This window comes from Vipera ursinii (assembly GCF_947247035.1).
Source record: "Vipera ursinii genome assembly, chromosome: Z".
In the NCBI taxonomy this organism is placed as follows: Eukaryota; Metazoa; Chordata; class Lepidosauria; order Squamata; family Viperidae; genus Vipera; species Vipera ursinii.
In genome coordinates, this window is record NC_139517.1 from 108,050,356 (window position 1) to 108,071,692 (window position 21,337).

At 39.3% G+C, this 21,337-nt stretch overlaps 1 protein-coding gene across 5 annotated transcripts in view; it reads right to left on the reverse strand.

The window, feature by feature from the left end:
- PEX1 (peroxisomal biogenesis factor 1) overlaps positions 1-21,337 on the reverse strand; it is a 41,202-nt gene that overhangs the window by 18,970 nt on the left and 895 nt on the right. For 4 of the 5 annotated variants that reach the window (XM_083378576.1, XM_083378578.1, XM_083378575.1 and 1 more), the window contains exons 2-14: positions 20,070-20,213; positions 15,846-15,929; positions 15,562-15,676; positions 14,714-15,474; positions 13,639-13,758; positions 11,094-11,211; positions 10,601-10,707; positions 9,277-9,371; positions 8,909-9,041; positions 7,837-7,933; positions 3,944-4,114; positions 974-1,128; positions 523-712 (exon numbers count right to left, since the gene is read on the reverse strand). In XM_083378576.1, the coding sequence (XP_083234702.1) occupies positions 523-712; positions 974-1,128; positions 3,944-4,114; positions 7,837-7,933; positions 8,909-9,041; positions 9,277-9,371; positions 10,601-10,707; positions 11,094-11,211; positions 13,639-13,758; positions 14,714-15,474; positions 15,562-15,676; positions 15,846-15,929; positions 20,070-20,213 (2,290 nt within the window). The remainder of the gene's footprint in view (positions 1-522; positions 713-973; positions 1,129-3,943; positions 4,115-7,836; positions 7,934-8,908; positions 9,042-9,276; positions 9,372-10,600; positions 10,708-11,093; positions 11,212-13,638; positions 13,759-14,713; positions 15,475-15,561; positions 15,677-15,845; positions 15,930-20,069; positions 20,214-21,337) is intronic. The other variant, XM_083378579.1, reaches the window with a different exon arrangement.

The window sequence follows — 21,337 nt, forward strand, 5'->3', positions numbered from 1 at the left end:
TGGACAGCCTTGACTGAGCTATTGGCAACGGATAGGGCTATGAATGGGATACCGATGCTGGGATTTTCTTTCAATAGCTCTTGCATTTGAGGCCATGTCAGAGCAAAGCCAACAGTTTCCTTAATCAGGGTTCAGACAACTTTATTTATTATGTTGGATGGTTAATGCTCTACAAAATTTAAGAACCCCTTCCTTACCCTACAATTTATCTGCAAGGTGTAAATGACTATGATTGTAAAGAGTGACTGCTCCAGCAGTTCAGCCAAAGGATCCATTTGTGAAAGGATCCAATATCTTTGTATTTATGCCTTCAATAAACATATGAATGCAATATTACATTATTTTAATTCTTAAACTTCCCAAGAAAAATGCTGGGACTTGTCCAGACAGTCTCCAAAAATCAGACACAACTGAATAGAAGAAAGAAAAACCCTCTTACCCTTTATTTTCTATATTTAATGGCTTTGCATTACAAAATCCTTTAAATGTTTTAAAGTATATTAGAATAAAACCATCACATACCTTCTTTTTTACAAGTTCCCCTCCTAAGGATACATGAATGGATGGCACGATCAATTAACAATGTAAAATCTCGAGCTACAAATCCTTCTGTTTCTTTTGCAATTTGATGGAGATCAAGATCACAGAATCTCTCTAAACTGAAATCAAATTTGTTTTTTATTATGGACTCAAGTATTTCATATCTTTGCCCCTGAAAAAAAACACAGCAATTTTAGCCAGGAAGCTCCTTAAAGCTTCAATTTTATCTCTATGCCAGCTACAAAAAACTGAAGCACAACAAAGACAAACAGCATCAATTTTAAACGTAAGTATAAGAACTAAATTTGGAAATTGATAAAAATGCAACTCTAAGCATTTCATATATCGTATTTTAAATTTCAAGCAAAATTAATCAGAATAAGATTCTGTGGTTTTAAATAACTTCTGAATCAAGCTGCATTATGGTTTTTACCTGAGTTGGAACTTGAATATGTTGGAAACACTGAAATATATGAATTCCTTGAGTAGAAATGATGGAAGAATGTAGGGACTGCTCAGACAGACTCGTGGCAATAAGTGCAATCAAACTGGGCATGGAAGTAACTTCTTTTATCATTTCTTTCAGAACTAGAATTTTAAAAAAAGTTCAACTTTTATGCAATCAAATATATAATACAGAATTTATATGACCATTAATTTTTTTCACAAGAACTTCTTAAAAAGTTCACTGCTTGTTCCATAAAAAGACCTCTGGCTTTGAAACTATGTAATCTGTTTGTTTCTAATGGACATTTGTCTCATGTACCTACAACCTGTACAGTATTTTAATTTTGCACCATAAAGAAATGCCATTAAATTTTGTGCATTTATTATGTTGTCAAGTATGGATACAATATAGCATATCAATTATAAGGTAAAGGTAAAGGTTCCCCCGCACATGCGTGCTACTCGTTTCTGACTCTAGGGGCCAGTGCTCATCTCCGTTTCATAGCTGAAGAGCCAGCGCTTGTCCGAGGACGTCTCCGTGGTCATGTGGCTGGCATGACTAGCATGGAACGCTGTTACCTTCCCACCGTAGTGGTCCCTATTTTTCTACTTGCATTTTTACGTGCTTTCGAACTGCTAGGTGGGCAGAAGCTGGGACGAGTAACAGGCACTCACTCTGCTACGCGGCACTCGGGATTCGACCCGCCAAACTGCTGACCTTCCGATCGACAAGTTCAGCGTCCTAACCCACTGAGCCACCGCGTCCCTTCTATATCAATTATAGTAGTCCTCAATTTAAAACTATAATGGAGACAGTCTATTACAGTTGCAAATCAGGACAGTCGTTAAACAAAGTACCCATGTGATTGCCTTGCTCACTATCTTGGCTGTCCCAGGTGTGGTTGCTAAGCAACTGTGTAGGTCATTAAATAGACAGAGGGAAAGAGCTGCCTGTCTAAAGGGAAGGGAATTCCTCCACTGGGCTGGAGAAATGGAGCTTGGATTCTAAAGATTCAAGCTTCCTTTCATTGGCCAAAAACATTCTGATTATGAGAAAAAGGAATATCTTATCCTTACACTTGGGATTATACCTTAACATTGTGTCTCCAGTTGTTAAATGTGTGCACCTTGACTTCCTAACCTTGGTATCATTTGCATCCAGATGCAAACACATTATTAACACTACTCATGCATTTCAACCCATAAGGGAACTAAATTATCATTTCTGCTTCAGAAAGACTGGATTTCCTGGGAAGCTAGCATAAGGGACCATTCTGAAAGAGGAGGGGGGGGCTTTGCCAACCAGCATCTGAGAGTGAGAGGGCTGCTTTATAGAGGGACTCTGACCCACGTGGGGTGGGGTCCATCTGACAGGCAGCCCGGATGCTCTCAAATACAGTATCTGGAAAATCCACTGCAAAAACTAAGCAAGATCTTAGCATGGAGCCCTGGAAGTGTGGGGAGTTTGAAGTGCCACGAAGCACACACTCTGGATTAAAATCCCTCTTGGGTCTCACCATGGACTTTTGAAGTCAACATTTGAGAACAGAAGGATTGTTTCGCAGGGGGACTTCTTTGCTCAACCCCATTAATAGCACTGCCTGATGGAGGGACCATGCCCTTCTACCTTACAAGCAGCATTCTGCTCTCAAAGTGTTTGGAAGAAAAAGATCTCCCATGGATCTAGCCTAGTCCAGGCAGGGAGGGGAGAGACAGGCAGTTCCCCTCCGCTCTGTGCCATAGTCTTTCTAGCCTTTAGAAATTCTACATTTTCTAGCTCTCTGGCTAGAAAGCCATTTAATGCAATGTTTAGTAACTCAATAGCTTCTGCACTGGAGACAAATTTCTTGCATGTCTAATCACACTTGGCCAAATAAAATATCCTATTCCTATTCTCTCTTTTCTCTTCTCCTCTCCTTCTCTTCCCTTCCCTTCTTCATTCTCATACTTATTTCTGAAAAGTGGATAGCCTTTTTTTTTAACCCAGAGTCTTTGGGAGGGAGGGCACTTAGAGGGACTCCGCCACATATGTCAGGCACAATCAATCTAGCAGACAGTCCTTCTGCTCTTAGAAGCTGGCCGAAAAAGGTCCATCTCAAAATGGGGCTTGACGGATCTTTTTCAGCCAGCCCCAGGAACCAGAGACAGTCCTGTGGCAAAGGCTTGTAACTGTCTCTGGCGGCTTCCTTGTTGACTTTCTGAGGAAACCCAGAAGAGAAGATTGCAAATGGTGATCACATGTTTGCACAGGGCTTAGCAACTCATTTGAAGTGTGAACAGATTGCCAAGAACCTAGATTGCCATTATGTGACCATGGGGGCGCTGTAACAGCCATATGTATAGGTAGGGGGTTGTAAATCCCTTTATTCTGCATTATTTTAATTTTGAACCGTTGCTGAATGAACAGTTGTTAAGTTGAGAACTAGTTTTATAACAGAGCTAAAGTTCTGGTTATGGCACTTCCCTTTCAGAACATGTAAAAGCTGATGGTCGGTTATAGTTGGTATACAATTTTGCCACCTAGTTCACACTAACCAAATAACCAGTTTTGGTTATATCTGGATTCTGGTAGTCCAGCACCACTATGAATATTCTCCTGAATGTCAGGTGTGAAGTAAACATAATAAATAAATAGTTGAAAATTGCATTACTAGTTCATATGAAATATAAAAAAGTTAGGGGTGTTTAGGTATGCAGACACATTAGTTCAGGGCTGAAACTACAGCATATCAGGAAAAGAAACTAGTAATTACAATAAAATTTGGTGGATATGAATTGCAGCTTTATCCCATAACATATGCAGTCAATGAATATAGTTCCAGAAGTTGCTTATTTCCTAAAGGAATAAGCAACACATTTTGATTTAACTAAGGAAGACATTTAGAATCAGATAGAAAAATGCTAATATACTTGAATATTTTTAACAGCACAATTAAAAAAAACCCAAGTTATTTACCATGAGCAAGACAAGTGCTCTGGACTGCTTTAGGACTGTTCTCATGTTCTGGAGCAAGGGGAACACCCATTATATGATCAAGATCATCTAACAGAATGATAGATGGCTGTCTCCATGCTGCCTCTAGGAAGTCTTCTTCCAGCTTCTTCTGTATACTTTCTAATCTCTTCCCTGAAATGTTATGCATTGTCAGTGATAGAAAAAAACATGGACCAGCTTCCAATTCAATGCAGTTATCAATGTATGCTTATGTAACTCTGTTTCAGTTTTGGTTATATCCACAAGTGTTAATACCGCTCACTTACAAATACCTATTCATTATAATAGGGCAAAATATAAACATTAAATCATAATTCGGACAGAAGACCTGAACTCTGGTTAAAATCATATGGTTTAATATATTTCTTTCTTAAGAACTGTTAAGTTGAACAAACGCTATTTCCTATATACTACAGTGTGTAGGAAAAGATCAGTGGTGGGATTCAAATAATTTAACCACCAGTTCTCTGCCCTAATAACCATTTTAAGTATAAAAAACCGATATGAAAAGTAGTTTATTATTTCATGTATTTAATATTTAAATAAGAACAATAAAAGAGGTACACAAAACTAGATTGTTACCATGTTTTCCCAAAAATAAGACTGGATAAGACTCTATCTCTATCTCTATCTCTCTATCATCTCTCTATCTCTCTATCTATGTTGTTGTTAGCTGCGAAGTCCTGTCCGACCCATCACGACCCCATGGACAATGTTCCTCCAGGCCTTCCTGTCCTCTACCATCTTCTGGAGTCCATTAAAGCTCACGCCTACTGCTTCAGTGACTCCATCCAGCCACCTCCTTCTCTGTCGTCCCTTTCTTCTGTTGCCCTCAACCTTTCCCAGCATTAGGTTCTTCTCCAGTGAGTCCTTCCTTCTCATTAGGTGGCCAAAGTATTTGAGTTTCAACTTCAGGATCTGGCCTTCTAAAGAGCAGTCAGGGTTGATCTCCTCTAGGACTGACTGGTTTGATCGCCTTGCAGTCCAAGGGACTCGCAGGAGTCTTCTCCAGCACCATAGTTCAAAGGTCTCAATTTTTTGGTGCTCAGAATTTCTTATGGTCCAACTTTCACTGCCATACATTGCAACTGGGAGGACCATAGCCTTGACTATATGCACTTTTGTTGGCAGGGCGATGTCTCTTCTTTTTAGCATGCTGTCTAGATTTGCCATGGCTTTCCTCCCCAGGAGCAAGCGTCTTTTAATTTCTTGGCTACAGTCCCCATCTGCAGTGATCTTGGAGCCCAGGAAAATAAAATCTGTCACTACCTCCATTTCTTCCCCATCTATTTGCCAGGAATTGAGAGGGCCGGATGCCATGATCTTGGTTTTCTTAATGTTTAGTTTCAACCCAACTTTTGCACTTTCCTTCTTCACCCGCAACAAGAGGCTCTTTAGTTCTCTATCTATGTATACATATATATATATATACACACACACACACACAAACACACACACACACACACACGTGTATATATATATATATATATTTGACCAAAAGATCCATTAGATCTTATTTTCAGGGGATATCTTACATTATAGCAGGTGGTGAGCACGTGGGGGGCAGGGCATGGCTTGTGCATGTGGCGGCAACCTAAGGTCAAAGTGCCGGCAGAGTGCCGAAAGATCAGGGAGGGTGCTGAAACAAGCCAATGTCCTCCGTGTAGTGCCCATGCCAGTTGCCCCTTCCATGCTAAAGCTGCCATGTTTACCGTAAGTGCCGGTACCGGTAGATGCTGGCCTTCCCTCTGGCAGGCGTGGGTAGCTGCTAGAAAGCGACAGGCCCGTTTCAGCGCCTGGTGCCCTTAGGGGGTTTGCCCTTTCACTCCCCTTCCGGGCCAGACTGCTGGTGCCTTCGGCCACCTGGCCCTCTTGGTAGCTCTGCCCACACAGCCACCAAAGCAGCAGGTGGAGGGCTGCAACCGGAAAGCACCTGCTTTCCAGCTCCATCGCATTTCTCTGTCGTTGTGGAGCTAGAGAGCTTGCCTCACCTACCACTGCCCAGATGCCCTCTCTTCCCAAAGCATTTCTATGCTAACCTTCTTTCCAGCTCTGATGTGTTCCTCTGTTGCGTTCCTCTGCGGCTGTGATCTTTTTTTTTTCTCACAAGAAGTTTGAATTGATTGATTTTAATTTTTTTTTTAGTCCCACAAATTTCTTTTGTTTCTGGGACTACCCACAGCAGTGGAGGAACGCGACAGAGTTCCACGTCAGAGTTGGAAAGGTTAGCATAGAAATGCTTTGGGAAGGGAGGGCATCTTGGAGGTGGTGTTGTGATTCAGTGTCAGCCTGTGGTTCCGGCAGCTGAGTCGGATGATTCTGAAGAGGAGGAGGAGGAGGGGTTTGGAGAGCCTTTGGTGTCAGAGGAAGGTTCTGATGCACTGCAGATCTCTCAGCCTGGCCCCTCCCATCTTGTTCCTCCTCAGACTCAGCCGTGTGAGCATGAGGGATTGGAAGAAGACAATCCACAGATGGCTCTGTTCAGGGACACTAGGAGCAGGAGGCAATCTAGCAGAACAGAACAGAGGAAAGCAATGAGGCAACTCGGGAGAAGGCAATGAGAAGCCACGCCTTGGGACTGCTGATAAAAGGGGAATGTGTGGGAGGTGCTGGTTGCTGAAGGCAACCGTTTGAAGATCTTCTGCTAGAGTCCTGGTCTGTTATTCTTGTTTAACTCTTGTTTAACCTTTTGGTTTAAGTCTTGTTTGAACTTTTCATTTAATTTTTGTTTGAACTCTTTGTAAATAAATTTGGTTGGGTTTTTTCCAGCCTGTTGATTATAAAACGGGTTTGTCCCTGACATTCAAACAAGGCCAGTCGTAGGCTGGAACAGAACAGGTGGTGGGTAGGGCAAGCTCTCCAACTCCGTGGCAGCAGAGAAATACAACAGAGCTGGAAAGCAGGCACTTTCTGATTCTGGCACTCCACCTGCCACTTTGGTGGCTGTGTGGGCAGAGCTGCGAAGAGGGATCAGAGGGGAATGAAAGGGAAGACGGTGGATGGGCAGGCGAGGGGGGATCTGTCCCACCCCACCCCACTTGTTCTGCGGCCGCTTTTGGCTGAGCCATGTTGCACCCACCAAAGCCTCTACCAAGGTGCTTGGCAGATCCTCTCCCCCTATGCATTCCTCCATCACATTCCTCCACTGACATGTGCAGTCTCACAAAAGTTTGCCAAAGTTGATCCCAGGCTGCAATGGAGAGACTGGAAGTGGAGCAGCTGGCATGAGGGAAAGAAGAGTGGGGAGAAAAAGAAAAAAAGCGCCTGAGAAGTGGGGCTGTCCTGGCCAGCCAGGCACTGAAGCACTGCCGAAAACAGCAGTCTGTGTGTGCACCTGCTACATACTCACCCATAAGATGTGCTCTCCATGCCTCAGATCAGTTGCAGAGCACTGTGGAGAGCATGGCTAATGCGGGGTGAACATGTGGCAGGCAGGCACACAGACTCCGCTGTTTTCAGCGGCGCTTCTCACTCAGCTGCTTTTCCTCTTTCTTCTCTTCGCTCCTCCTTCCCTCGCGCTGGCTGTTCCACTTGCCGTCTCTCCACTGCAGCACACACTGCAGCCCAGAATCCACTTTGGCAGTGGCAGGGTTTAATGGATGGTGAATCCCCATTTGTGGCTTGTCCACCAACCAATCGCCATGCTGCCTCAGGCCGGTGCCTGTGGAGAGCATGGCGGAGGCGGGGCTAGTGCGAAGGAGATGCGCACACAAACTCCGCTTTTTTTCAAGTGCCATTTTAACAATTGGTTTGCCGAACTCAAGAGAAAGTAGGTAACGGTTCTGCTGAACTGTTATGAACCAGCTAAATCCCATCACTGAAAAAGATACAGAAAAGAGAAACGCAATCATTACCTCTTAAAGCTTTACAATCAATCACTTCCAAGTGACTATCAAATTTATCAAATGCTTCTTTGCAAATGGCCTTTGCTAATGTCGATTTGCCACTTCCCTGTAACAGAAAATTGGGTTGAAACTACTTCATACTGAAAATTATGGAAACTACTGTCTGTTATAATTGGCAATTTTCTCTTAGAAAATACGTTCTAATAATTTAATATAAACTGATAAAATGAGTAAATTCAATAAGTCCAGAAATCTATAATTCCTTCAGCCACCTGCAAAATATCTGCTTGATTAAGCAGTGGCAGTATTGAACTCAAATATCTTATGTTATTATATATCATTTCAGCTGTTTTATTTTCCTATGCTTTGTATCAATGCTTTTATCAAATTAATGACTGTAACTACTCAGTTTATTACCAATTAAAGACTCTGGCAACTAGTCAAATGGGGATCATCTTGTTCCAAAGAGATTTCAGAGTGCTCTGTTCTGGGATTCTCCCTTGACACCTAAGCAGCTATCTGTAGGAACTAAGCTCAGCTTACTTTATCTTATAATTTCTTATTATTTGCCATTCCCTCATTTGAAGGAACCAGATCAGCAACTGTTTTATGGACTGAGAAGATCTGCTTTTATATTTCTATGTAATGCAAATTCAACACCTCATGTTTGCATTCCCTGTGTCACAGTAAAATCTACTCTGGTTCCTAAGAAAACCTTGGAATCATATGAATTTAATGAAATTTCAGATCCATGAGAACAGGCAGAGTTTACACAACCCAAGTTATGCAAGATCCATCATCATCTATATATTTACTACCTGTTTCATGGTTCTAGAAGAGATTTTAAAACTTTCCCCTATTCTTTACTGGCATATATAGAAAGCTGCATGATACTAAATGCAGCAAAGAAATATCTTTGTTATACATCGATATTTAAGAGTCCTCATGAAGGCAAGTCAAAGAACTCTATAAAAACTCCTTTAGAAGAAGCAAACTGAAATAATTTCATTACTGCCTGACATAAAAAGACAAATAAAATGAAAATGTCCTGCATGCTAAGAGAAATTGAAAGCCTATTTACCTTTGCTCCAGTAATTAGGATACTCCCACTGCATAGTCCAGCACAAAAGGGAGCTAGTTTTTGAGACAAGGGATGTATCAAAAAGCTATGTGATATGTGTTTCAAAGATGATAATCCAATGTTATCCACTCCTCTGCAAAGAACAAAATTGAGAATTACCATCTCACCCTAATCAAGTTACGTATTAAATAAAAGCCCAGTGTTTTCAGAATACTATATAAAGCAGTCCAACATGGTATGTTTACACTTAGGATGTTTCTGAAAATGAAGATGGTGAACATTATGCACAATGAATGCACAATGAACATTAAAAAATCATCTATTCATCATTCATTTCTTTCCTTTGTGTTGTTATTAAAATGACTCACCCTAAGCAATTTAGACTGAGCCATGGCAAAGGCTGTTCACAACAAGATTGGAAGTTACTACCACTGGATCCTGGAGGCATAGGATGTAACAAAATCTGCAGAAAGAATATACTGTTAGGGGCAGGAAAAGTGATAAAGGAGAAGCCACATTTATACTGATGTAAGTCCTATTAAGTTCACTAAGGCTTATTTCTGATCAGTCAGAAGTAATATCCTGGAGAAGTCATAATGAATATGATTATTTAAAAAATAAAAAATAGCAATTATCCAACTTTAGAAGCATGTAATATAACATAAAAACAGGCATCTTATTTTGTGGACAGGCATATTTTTTATTTCAAGAATGGTTTTTTGAACAATTAATGGGGAGCTGTGATCAGTGTTATAAAAACAACACAAAGTGGGTAGGACCAATTTTGGAGCTTATTTTTGTTCGGAGGCACCTATAAAAATGGAAGATATAAAGCATACATTTTGTTATTAACTCCCATGAAGTAAGAAAAAGTGATTCAGTTAAGGGAAAGTATTAAGACTGAAATACTAAGCTCTAAGACTTCACACACATTATGCTTTAATGTTCTTTATTTAAAAAAAGAACTGAAAATGTTGGTCTCACCCACGATGTAAAAGAGATCTGAAGTTCAGAACTGGAGCACAATTTGCCCAGGATAATTTTGTTTCTTGTTTATATGGACTGATGCATTTAAATAACAATAGGCACTTAAACAATGACGTGCATACCTCAAATTACAATACTGCATTTAAAATAAGGTTCACATTTCCTTGTATTTCAAAACTTCAACTCTTCAGGTTATAACATCACGTTTTACCTGCTACTAATTACACAACTATGGAGTCAGAAACAGCAAATTCAAATATAAGAGCTTGTTTTGCAACCACAATTCTCTTCAAATATTATTTTTATTTTATTTTTATTTTAATTCCATTTATATCCCGCCCTTCTCCGAAGACTCAGGGCGGCTTACAAGCTTAGCAGTAGCCTTCATTCTATGTATATGCCGCTTGGGGCCCCCCGAAATCCCTAATAAGCAGGCATATACATAGAATGAAGGCTATTGCTAAGCACATTGGTTTGTGCTTAAATTGTAAGCCGCCCTGAGTCTTCGGAGAAATGGGATTAAAATAAATAAAATAAATAAATAAATAATGTATTGCAAATTTCTAAATAGTGAAATTTATTATCATTTAATTTTTCTTATTGCTTATATTAAGAAAATATCAAGAAAACCAGATACAAACAATAATCTTAAGTAAATGGCATCAATATTTTAAATTATTAACTGTCAAAATTAGTTATATTTACTTGTATATTTGCCTTCTGCAGCAAGCTAGGGCTCAGGATAAAAGCATTTTTAGCTTTCTCTTCTTCGGTGTCAGAAGTGACTATACTGAGGACAAAGTCTTCCAGGCCTTCCAAAATACAATGAGCATTAATCTGATTATTATTCAATACAAATATGACATATTTAACTTTGTAAATCTAGTTAGTATAACAATGAGTTTCATTGTGTCATCAGAGGTCTCCAAACAGAGCAGAGGGAAAGGTTCTTTATAGTTAGCTCAGATTGGATATGCTACTATCAAATAAATAAAACATTACCCATTTCCTTTGCAATATTGCAACTTTTTATAAATTATCAAAAAATACTTATGGCAAGATTAATTATTAATCTAATATATTAGATGTAGATAAACTACCTGAAATCCAATTGTAATTGGCTAAATCTTTTAAAATGGATGTATAGGGAAAACCCTGCAACATTCAATAGTTACAACTGTAGCTGAGTTTTGCTTACCAAAATTAAGTGCTAATTGTAGATAGCTTGTTTCTGCTGTGATCAAAGGAAGCCTAATGTAATCCTCTAGCCACAACTTAAATGCATTTTTAATGTCTTCTTCACTTATTCCTTTATTCTAAAATGAAAAAGGATGAGGACTTTAATTCAGTAATATTTTTTCTAATAAAAAAGATTTTTATGAGGAGCTTTTTTCATTCTGTTGCCTATTAGCTGACGGGTTACCAGTAATCACAACACTATCCCACAAGTTGATCTCATTTTTCTTATCTTCTAAGGAACTGTGATGTTTTTGGGGAAAAAAGTATATAAATTTGGTAGGGTTTACGCCTTTTATACAAAATGACAATTTCAGGCATATTGGCATTACGTTTCTATCAACCTCGAGTAAGTCTTCAATCAATCCAAGCATCCCATCAATTTTATTCTAAGTGCTTGTTTTGGAAACTAAAGAATATAAAACCCTTGGGTTTTTCGAAGGTACCAATTGCATTGTAGATCCAAAAAATGGACCAATGACTTAATAGCTTTAAACAAACGGATATTAGTCAGCATTGTAGAAGAATATAAAACCCGTGGGTTTTTCCAAGGTACCAATTGCAATGTAGATCCAAAAAATGGACAATGACTTAATAGCTTTAAACAAACGGATATTAGTCAGAATTGTAGGAAAATACAGTCTAAAAAAATAAAATACAGCTTATGAACTAAACTAAACATACCGGTTTCTACCAACATTGTTGAATTAAATATTTGGGAGCATAGTTATACTGGCAGAATTCCTGCCATGCTCCTTTTAAATAAAAAAAAATCAACAAAACTCTCTTTACCACACTACAGAATTGTTAGTAGGAATTGAAGAAATGTGGGCAACTTGTGAGATGGATCATGGAGGGTGAAAGCAGAAACAGATAGCAACTGAAGAATCTTTGGAAAGCCAAGAGCTTTCTGTGCCCATGAAGCACTTTTGGAGTGTAAGCCATTTATTTATGATTGTTCAGTAAATTAGGCTTATAAATAATAATATACAAATACTCATTTGGAAAAACTTTGGAAAAAAGAATTCATTAAAAAATTACAACTTCTAGGGAGATTTAATCCATTACATTAACTTGATGGCTCATAATAAAGATATTATCTTTGAATAATTTGAGACTGAATGTGAATGAGGTTGCTGGAAAAATATAATTACCAAGGAAACATTTGAATTATCAGAAATTAATAGAAAAAATATAATTACAGGTAGCCCTCATTTAATGATCATTTATTCAGCGACTGTTTGAAGTCATGGCAACAGGGTGCCGTCGGCTAGACAATGTCGGCTGGCGACCCCCGGGGGAGGGCCTTCTCTGTGGGAGCGCCAGCCCTATGGAACCAACTCCCCCTTGAGCTTCAGATGGCCCCGGATCTCCGGTCCTTTCGCCACAGCCTCAAAACACTCCTTTTCCATCAGGCTGACGTGGACTGACAGGGATTTTAATTATGTTTTTAATTTTTAACTTAATTTTGATTTTAATTTATTCTACTGGGGCCATTAATTTAATTTCTTTTTAACTTTTGTATTATTGTATTTTATTGTTGTTAGCCGCCCTGAATCCTTCGGGAGATAGAGCGGCATATAAGTCCCAAAAACAAACAAACAAACAAACAAACAAACAAACAAACACTGAATGAATCATAATGATGCCCAGTCTTCAAAGTTACAACTGATACAACAGTCATGTGATCAATATTCAGGCACTTTTCTGCTCACATTTATGACCACAGGGTTGCTTCAACTCCTCCCACCCCACCCCCATCTCCTCCCCATTTATTGGCCGCCCTGCAGAGCGGCATTCTTTGGTGATGGTGTTGGCAACAGAACTAGGGCTGAAGGAGAGGCCCAGGGCCTTCAGCAATAACCACTGTCCCTGGGCGTCTACTTCAGCCGCCAGCACCACTAGGTAATGTTACCTCAAGCCCCATGCTACCTCAAGCCCTGGCCACTCCATCTCCACAACGCAAGGACTCAGCTGCCCCTGCTGCCCTGTGCTCCATTGCCCTATGATGACTTCTGCCATCATCTTCCAATGCTGATAAAGCATGTCTGGCCTGGCCCTAGGTATGACAGTTTTTCTCCCTAATGCCACATGTCCCCTTCTTAGATGCTTTGGAGATCCTCCAAAACCTCATGAGAATGCTGTTTTTCCAAATTTTGTGTGCCTTTCTCCAAATCATGCAGGCACTTTCTGCAATGACTTGGAAGGTTTTGAGGCAATGCTGAGGTGGCTAGCTATAGGTGCAGGATTTGAGGTGACATTCCTGGGTGGGCGTGGTGGTGCTGGAGCTGCAATAGAGGCCTAGGGACGGTAGCAGCTGGCTGCTGAAGGTCCCAGGTTTCTACTTCAGCCCCAGAACCACTGGCACCATCACTGCTGCCATGGTGTGCTGTTTGCAAGGTAGCCAACAGAGCACAGATAGGCCTGTGAGGAGAGTTGAAGCAAAATCTGCAAGTAGACAATAAGATAACTGGAAGCAGTTTATCAAGTAATTAGGTCAAACTCACCAAAGTCCGTTCAGGCTGTAGTCTAAGAGAGGTTGGAATTTTAGGATCTGAGCTGATTGATGTGATTCTGACAGCAGCATGGATTTCTATATCTAGCTTCTTTCTCAACCACTCAGGTATCTGAAATACAAAATAAACAGTTCGTAAACAGTTCCTTCTCTAATATAGAAAAACCTTAATATTTCATAAGAGGCAGTCACAGTGAAGTTTGTGTAGAATCGCTTAGGTGAGATGGTTGATACAGAAATTTGAGAAAAAAATAAATTAAGGCAACTTAAGATTTCAAACCTATTCAAAGACTATAATTGTAATTAAAATGTTAACAGCTTTCTCAATTCTCTCAAGGAAAAAGGGGATTCCTTGCATTTTATTTTTCACCATCAATTTATTGATTTAATTTTCGTTTAATTATTTGTATCCCCTTTATTATTTTCACAAATAACTCAAACATATCCAAGCACAGCTTCCTCCTTTTTTCTCAACATCAGCCCTGTGAGGTAGATTGGGTTGAGGGAGAATGACTGGTCCAAGTTCACCCATCTGGCTTTCATGACTAAGGTAAGACTTGAACTCACATCCTCCTGCTTTTCTAGCCTTGTGCTTTAACCACTAGACCAAACTGGCTCTCACATTATTTATGGCAATAATATTAACTTATAACCCTATTTTTGCAGCAGAAAATCAAATGAAAAATACACTAATTTTTGTTTTGCTACTTTAATCCACTTTATAAACTTGATTTAGGAAGGTACATAAATATTTTAAGTAAATAAAGTAAACTAAATTAGCATTTTAAAATTGAAATTATTTGAATTTATTTTATTTAAAGTTGGATTAGGATAGAATGCTCACTAAATATAAAAATACTACTTAAGTATTATAGTTTGGAGATTGCTGTCTAGCAGTCACTATAAGCACATTTTTCTGAATAAGCACTATAATTTAATACAGCTTGGTTTTTAGGTAAAATATTTTAATTCTCTAATGTTAATCAACAACACATCAAAAATTGATTTTAAATGCTAATGAGTCTAATGTAATGATTTTTCCTGTATCCTTCATAAATTTCACTAACCCAAATTCTTCCAACATGTAGTTGTTCCACATTGTTATTGAACATTATGGCATCCTTTAGATCCTCAAATCCATTCCATATTATTTTCACAATAGAAAACTCATTAGATTCTTGACTCTTACTCGTACATTGCTTTTGGTCTTCTGTATTAGAAAAGTGTTTCTCTTTCTTTGATGTTAGATGATACTTTAACTCTTGCATCTGCTGTTTTGGAGAAAGCAGTTTACTAATTTTCCCATAAGAAACTTGAGTATTAGCTTCTAAAACAGGAAATACTTCATTCCATGGAAAAACAAAGACAGTGTTGCATTCCTGAAATGTACATGTTTCCAGCATATTTTTCATGCTGGGAAGCTGCCTCTGACATACTCTAAAAACAGAATCCACCTGAATCAAATTTAACAGATGATTTTTAGCAGTGTTCATTTCATCAATACCACCAGAAGGCTCGTGTTTCTTTTCAGAATTATAAAAAAAAATGTTCCCAAGTAAATTCCAAATGTTTGGGAAAATATTTCCACTCAGTGGTCCCTTTGCACTTGGCTGATCCTGCTGAAGTTGCCTATTTGTTTCTTTGGAGTGTGGTTCCTCATTTCTGTTCCTTGGTTTTAATTCAGTTTCAGGGACATCATCCTGCATAATGTCGTCTTTCAGGGAAGGCAACATGGCAGAACTGTCTTCACACTGCCGTAATTTAGGAGATACAAGAAGCTCTGTGCAAGCTTCAAGTCTTCCATAAAGAGCTGGGGGTTTTAGAGCAACTAAAATTAAAAATGGAAATGTTAATATAAACACTTAAGTTATAATTGTCTCTCTTATTCTGATAAAAGTCTTGCATAACCACTTACCAATTCGTATATAGATACAAGTATGTTGCTCAACCCACACTGGGAAGACACCTTTTGGAAATACTATTCGAATTTGATCAAGAAGATGCCTTTCGAGGGACAGTGCATGCAGCTCCTATAATCATTTTACAGAGTGTTAAAAAAAATCTGATCCTGGTTGAGAAGACTGCAACAAAATGCATGCACAAAAATGGCCTTATCAAATAAAAATGCATGTTTAGTTAATGTGAAACAGATAAGAGGGAAAATATGTATTATATATTTAAAAAAAACTCTTTAATTACCAGTATTTCCCAATCATCTGCTGAAATTGGTTCTACTTCTACTTGCTGACAGGACAAAACCTGAGAACAGGGTTCAAGGAATACCTGGCAGATAAGAAATCTAAGTAAGTTAATTTCACAATTTTCACACAGACCACTGAAAATAATTCTAAATGAGAAAAGAAAATCTGACATAAGAATCACATGGTTACTGATCTGTACCGACATTATACATTTTCAAACTATATTTTGGCCATATAATTAGTGTTATTTATTCCCTTTGGCAATGTAAAAGTTATTTTTGGCATCCTCAAGTAAATAAATGGTATTTTGTTCAATTCTGACAGTAACAAAAACTAAAGAGTTTGACAACAATATTAGTACATGCAAACTTTTATTTATTGTTCCACTGATTGATTCACTGAATCCTAAGCAAAAATATTCTAATATTATATTTTATTTATTAAACTTAAATGCCACCCATCTTATGTAGAGGCAACTGTAGGTGGTTTACTAAAATAAAAGATCAAAACAGTAAATATTAACACTAAAATTGATTTAGAAAATGACAAAGATGGGAAGGAAAGGAGCTAGATGCAATGGTGAGGAGTTTGGGATCTTATCTTAGTCCATTAACCATCTCCGTAATGACATGCCCCCAATGGGGAACCAGGGCAGTTGGCAGAGGCAGGTCTTCAAGCATTTTCAGAAGGTCAAATGGGTGGGTACAGATCTCATCTCGGGGGTCACAATACTGGCAAGGTATAAGTGATATATTGAAAATAATTCAACATACAGTTAGTTCTTAACTTACGACTGGTCGCTTATCGGTTGCAGACCTTCCAAAAGCTACTTACATCCCAGTTCCAAAGTTACAGCCACTGCTGCACCCCACAGTGATTCATTCTTACAACTGACTATAGGGACACTGCAGTAGTCCCCCTGCTTATTGCCTCTCCTTCCCTACCCTGGGTCCCAGTGGGCGTGCTTCCTATCCCATCAGGTCCCACACCCTCTTCATTTACTTTTTGAAAATCTCCAGAGCTTGGGCTAGGAAAGGAGGGTGGCTACTCCATTCTTGGCTTGCGTGGTGAGATCCCAGAAATAGCCACTGTTTTCTGGTCAGCTGTATTGAATTGTGGTTACTCTAAAAATGATGAGCAGTTTTGGGATTGTGCCACATGGCCCCAGAACGAATAGGCTTGTTCTGCTTACTTAACATGAGCTCGGACACAACACAGTGCTTTCCAAAACTTGAATTAGAGAAACAGAGCAAAGTTATGCAACCGGGTGTGATCCCAGAAGTAGTTGCCATTTACAGAGCTCCCACAATTCAACAAGGCTGACCAGAAAATAGCATCCACTTCTGGGATCAAGCCACATTGCCCAGTCCTAGGCTGCATTAACAGAGAGAATCAAGATCATGTCAGGTGCTAATGCCATTTTATAATGGCTTATTAAAATCACATTTGGAAAACTCAACAGTGGCCACAGGATTGGAAAAGATCAGTTTACATTCCAATTCCAAAGAAAGGCAGTGCCAAAGAATGTTCAAACTATCGCACCATTGCACTCATTTCACATGCTAGTAAAGTTATGCTTAAAATCCTACAAGCTAGACTCCAGCAGTATGTGGATCGAGAACTACCAGAAGTACAGGCAGGATTTCAAAGAGGCAGAGGAGCTAGAGATCAAATTGCCAACATATGCTGGATCATGGAAAAAGCTAAGGAGTTCCAAAAAAACATCTACTTCATCTTCATTGACTTTGTTAAAGCCTTTGATTGTGTGGATCACAACAAACTGTGGCAGGTTTTTAAAGACCATCTTATTTGTCTCTTGAGAAGCCTATATGTGGGCCAAGAAGCAACAGTGAGAACTGGACACGGAACCACTGATTGGTTCAAAATTGGGAAAGGAGTCCGGCAAGGCTGTATACTGTCATCCTGCCTGTTTAACTTATATGCAGAGCACATCATGAGAAAGGCAGGGCTAGATGAATCAAAAGTTGGAATTAAAATTGCTGGGAGAAATATCAACAACCTAAGATATGCAGATGATACCACTCTAATGGCAGAAAGTGAAGAGAAACTAAAGAGCCTCTTGTTGCAAGTGAAGAAGGAGAGTGCAAAAGTTGGGTTGAAACTAAACATTAAGAAAACCAAGATCATGACATCTGGCCCTCTCAATTTCTTCCGAATAGATGGGGAAGAAATGGAGGTAGTGACAGATTTTATTTTCCTGGACTCCAAGATCACCGCAGACGGGGACTGCAGCCAAGAAATTAAAAGACGCTTGCTCCTGGGGAGGAAAGCCATGGCAAATCTAGACAGCACGCTAAAAAAAAGAGACATCACCCTGCCAACAAAAGTGCGTATAGTCAAGGGTATGGTCTTCCCAGTTGCAATGTATAGCTGTGAAAGTTGGACCATAAGAAAGGCTGAGCGCCAAAGAACTGAAGCCTTTGAACTGTGGTGCTGGAGAAGACTCCTGCGAGTCCCTTGGACTGCAAGGGGATCAAACTGGTCAGTCCTAGAGGAGATCAACCCTAACTGCTCTTTAGAAGGCCAGATCCTGAAGCTGAAACTCAAATACTTTGAGAAGGAAGGACTCACTGGAAAAGAGCCTAATGCTGAGAAAGGTTGAGGGCAAGAGAAGAATGGGACGACAGAGAATGAGGTGGCTGGATGGAGTCACTGAAGCAGTAGGCGTGAGCTTAAAGGGACTCCAGAAGATGGTAGAGGACAGGAAGGCCTGGAGGAACATTGTCCATGGGGTCGCGATGGGTCGGACACGACTTCGCAATTAACAACAACAACAAAACCACATTTGGAATATTGCCTCCGGTTTTGGTCGCCACAATATAAAAAAGATGTTGAGACTAGACAGAGTGCAGAGAAGAACAACAAAGATGATTAGGGGACTGAAGGCTAAAACATATGAAGAACAGTTGCAGGAATTGTGTATGTCTAGTTTAATGAAAAGAAGGACTAGGAATGACAGCAGTATTCCACTATATAAGGGGTTGCCACAAAGAAGAGGGGGTCAACCTATTATCCAAAGCACCTGAAGGCAGGACAAGAAGCAATGGATGAAAATTAATCAAGAGAGAATCAAGCTAGAACTAAGGAGAAATTTTCTGAGAGTTAGAACCATTAAATCACTGGAATGACTTGCCTCCAGAAGTTGTGGGTGCTTTAATACTGGAGGTTTTTAAGAAGAGATTGAACAACCATTTGTCTGAAATGGTATATTCCTGTTTGAGGGGGATGGACTAGAAGAAGTTCCCTTCCAACTCTGTTATTCTGTATTTTGAATGAAGAAGCCTGCTCTGCTTCCCTAATGCAAGTTCTGGAAAGTTCCCTGGCCATCAGAACAACCTGGATTTCATGTTAAATAAGGAGGGCAAACCACTCCATTCCTAGGCTGATCCCAGAAGCGAACCATCATTTTCAGAACACCCACAATTTAATGTGGCTGGCCCCAAATGGCAGCTTTCAGGATTGTGCCACATGGCCCAGGAACAAAGCAGCCTATCCTTCTTCCTCTTCTTAACCCAAGTTCCAGAGATCTTTGAAAGGTAAGTGGACAGCGGATGACATGGGTGACAAGGGTGTGGGACATGGTGGGGCACTAAGTAGACACAAAGCCTGCAGGGATCCCAAGGGATGGGAAGTGGCCTCAGGAAATGGGAGAGTTTTGGGAGGGCCAGGGCAGGGCCTGTGCTAGGTCTGAGGGACCCTGTGCTTCACTTAACAATCTATTTATTCATTTAATGGCTGCACTGGAAAAAGAAAGAACAGGGCTCTGTAAATGAGGCGATCACGTGGACACTTCATTTAATGGCCATCACGATTTCTGAATGTAACGGACAAGCTCCATTACTGTCTACACTTGAGGACTACCTGTATTATTTCTGCATGTTTCTTTCAAGCAATATTCTTTGTTGTGTGCAGTTCTTTGTTTGTGCACCGTGTCTGCATATCCCATAAAAAAGCACTTGATGTGTGTTTTGCAGGTGCAAAGCAAATGAATTAATAGTGAATGTATACAATAATCATTTCAAAAGTTAGCTATGTCATTTGAACTATGTTTGCCTGGATCTCGGTATTTTAATAAGCATAACTTGTAGACAATTTGATAATTTAATAAGAAGCCAGATTTTGAAACTAAAACTGATACTGTCCATATGTATTAACTTCATATCCTACTCTAAGTGTACAAACAGAAGACTGCATTTCAAACCTGTTGTCCATCTTTGATGCCAAGCTTTTCTGCTAATTGTCTGTTTATTTCAACAATGTTTTCCTCTCTTTGACGATAATGTTTGATTTCCATCCAACCCAAGAATACTGGTTGATTCCCCCAAGAAGCTTTCACAACTTGATTCTATGAATTTCAAAGAGAACAAAGTTATATTAAACAAACAGGGGATATTTCATGTAAGTGGACAAATAAATACAAGCCCAAGCAACAGTGGGGAGTTTTGTAAAATTAGACTATTCAGGTCTAATAAATTCAGTATTTCCAGAAATCGAGGAAGTCCTTTGGTATCAATCTGAGGGCTCCAATCAAATTGGTATAACAAAAGATTTCTTTCCCTTAAGTATTCCAATTTGATCGGCAAATGACAGATTTTAATTTTCCCCCATTTTTTCTCAATCTTAGCATCACCTACTATACCAAAATCAAAGAATCACTTTTCCCCCCAATAACTATTATATCAGGCATCGATCAACAAGATGCTTCTTAATTTGGATCTTAAAGTACCATAAGACCTGAACCCACTTATTAGTAGTAGTATTTTATCGCAGCTTTTTAATGGATAACTCAAACATATCTAACACTCTTTCCTACGCCTATTTTTCTTGCAACAGCAACACTATGGAAGTGGTTGGTCTAAATGTGACAGGCCCAGAGTCATCAATCAATCAATCAATTTCTCTATTTATAAAATACTCAGGGTTTGAATTTTATATTTGATTTTATTTTTTATACATTTCCTGCTTTTATGGGTTAATAAAATTCATGCTGCTCATTTTTCAGCCTTGCATATGCACATCATATAGTATATCACCTGTACGCTTTTCAATCTTAGATACACAAATAGTACATTATATTTTGCTAACAGTCCTGTATGGTTTTAGGCTTCTTAATTTTAGCTTTGCCAGATTCAGCCTTTATAAGACCAGCTCCAATTGTCAGTAATCTGGAAAGGAGCAGCTTTTTGGAAGGTCTAAAGACCAGCAAGCACTGAATTAGGGTAGGGTTGAATCAGAGGGTCAATAGTTTGATGGCCTGGAATTTGTTAATTTCATCTTTAGCTCTGTTTTAAGACTATTTGCAAAGTTAATACAGAACTCAACCCCCACACCCCTTAATTATTACACTGCATTAAGATACCATCTCCTGGATGTTATAAGATATTTTTCCAAATGATAAAAAAATAGTTTTTAAAGTGTTCATCACAATGAGAAAAAATTCCACAGGCCTTAATGGGGAAAAAAATCAAA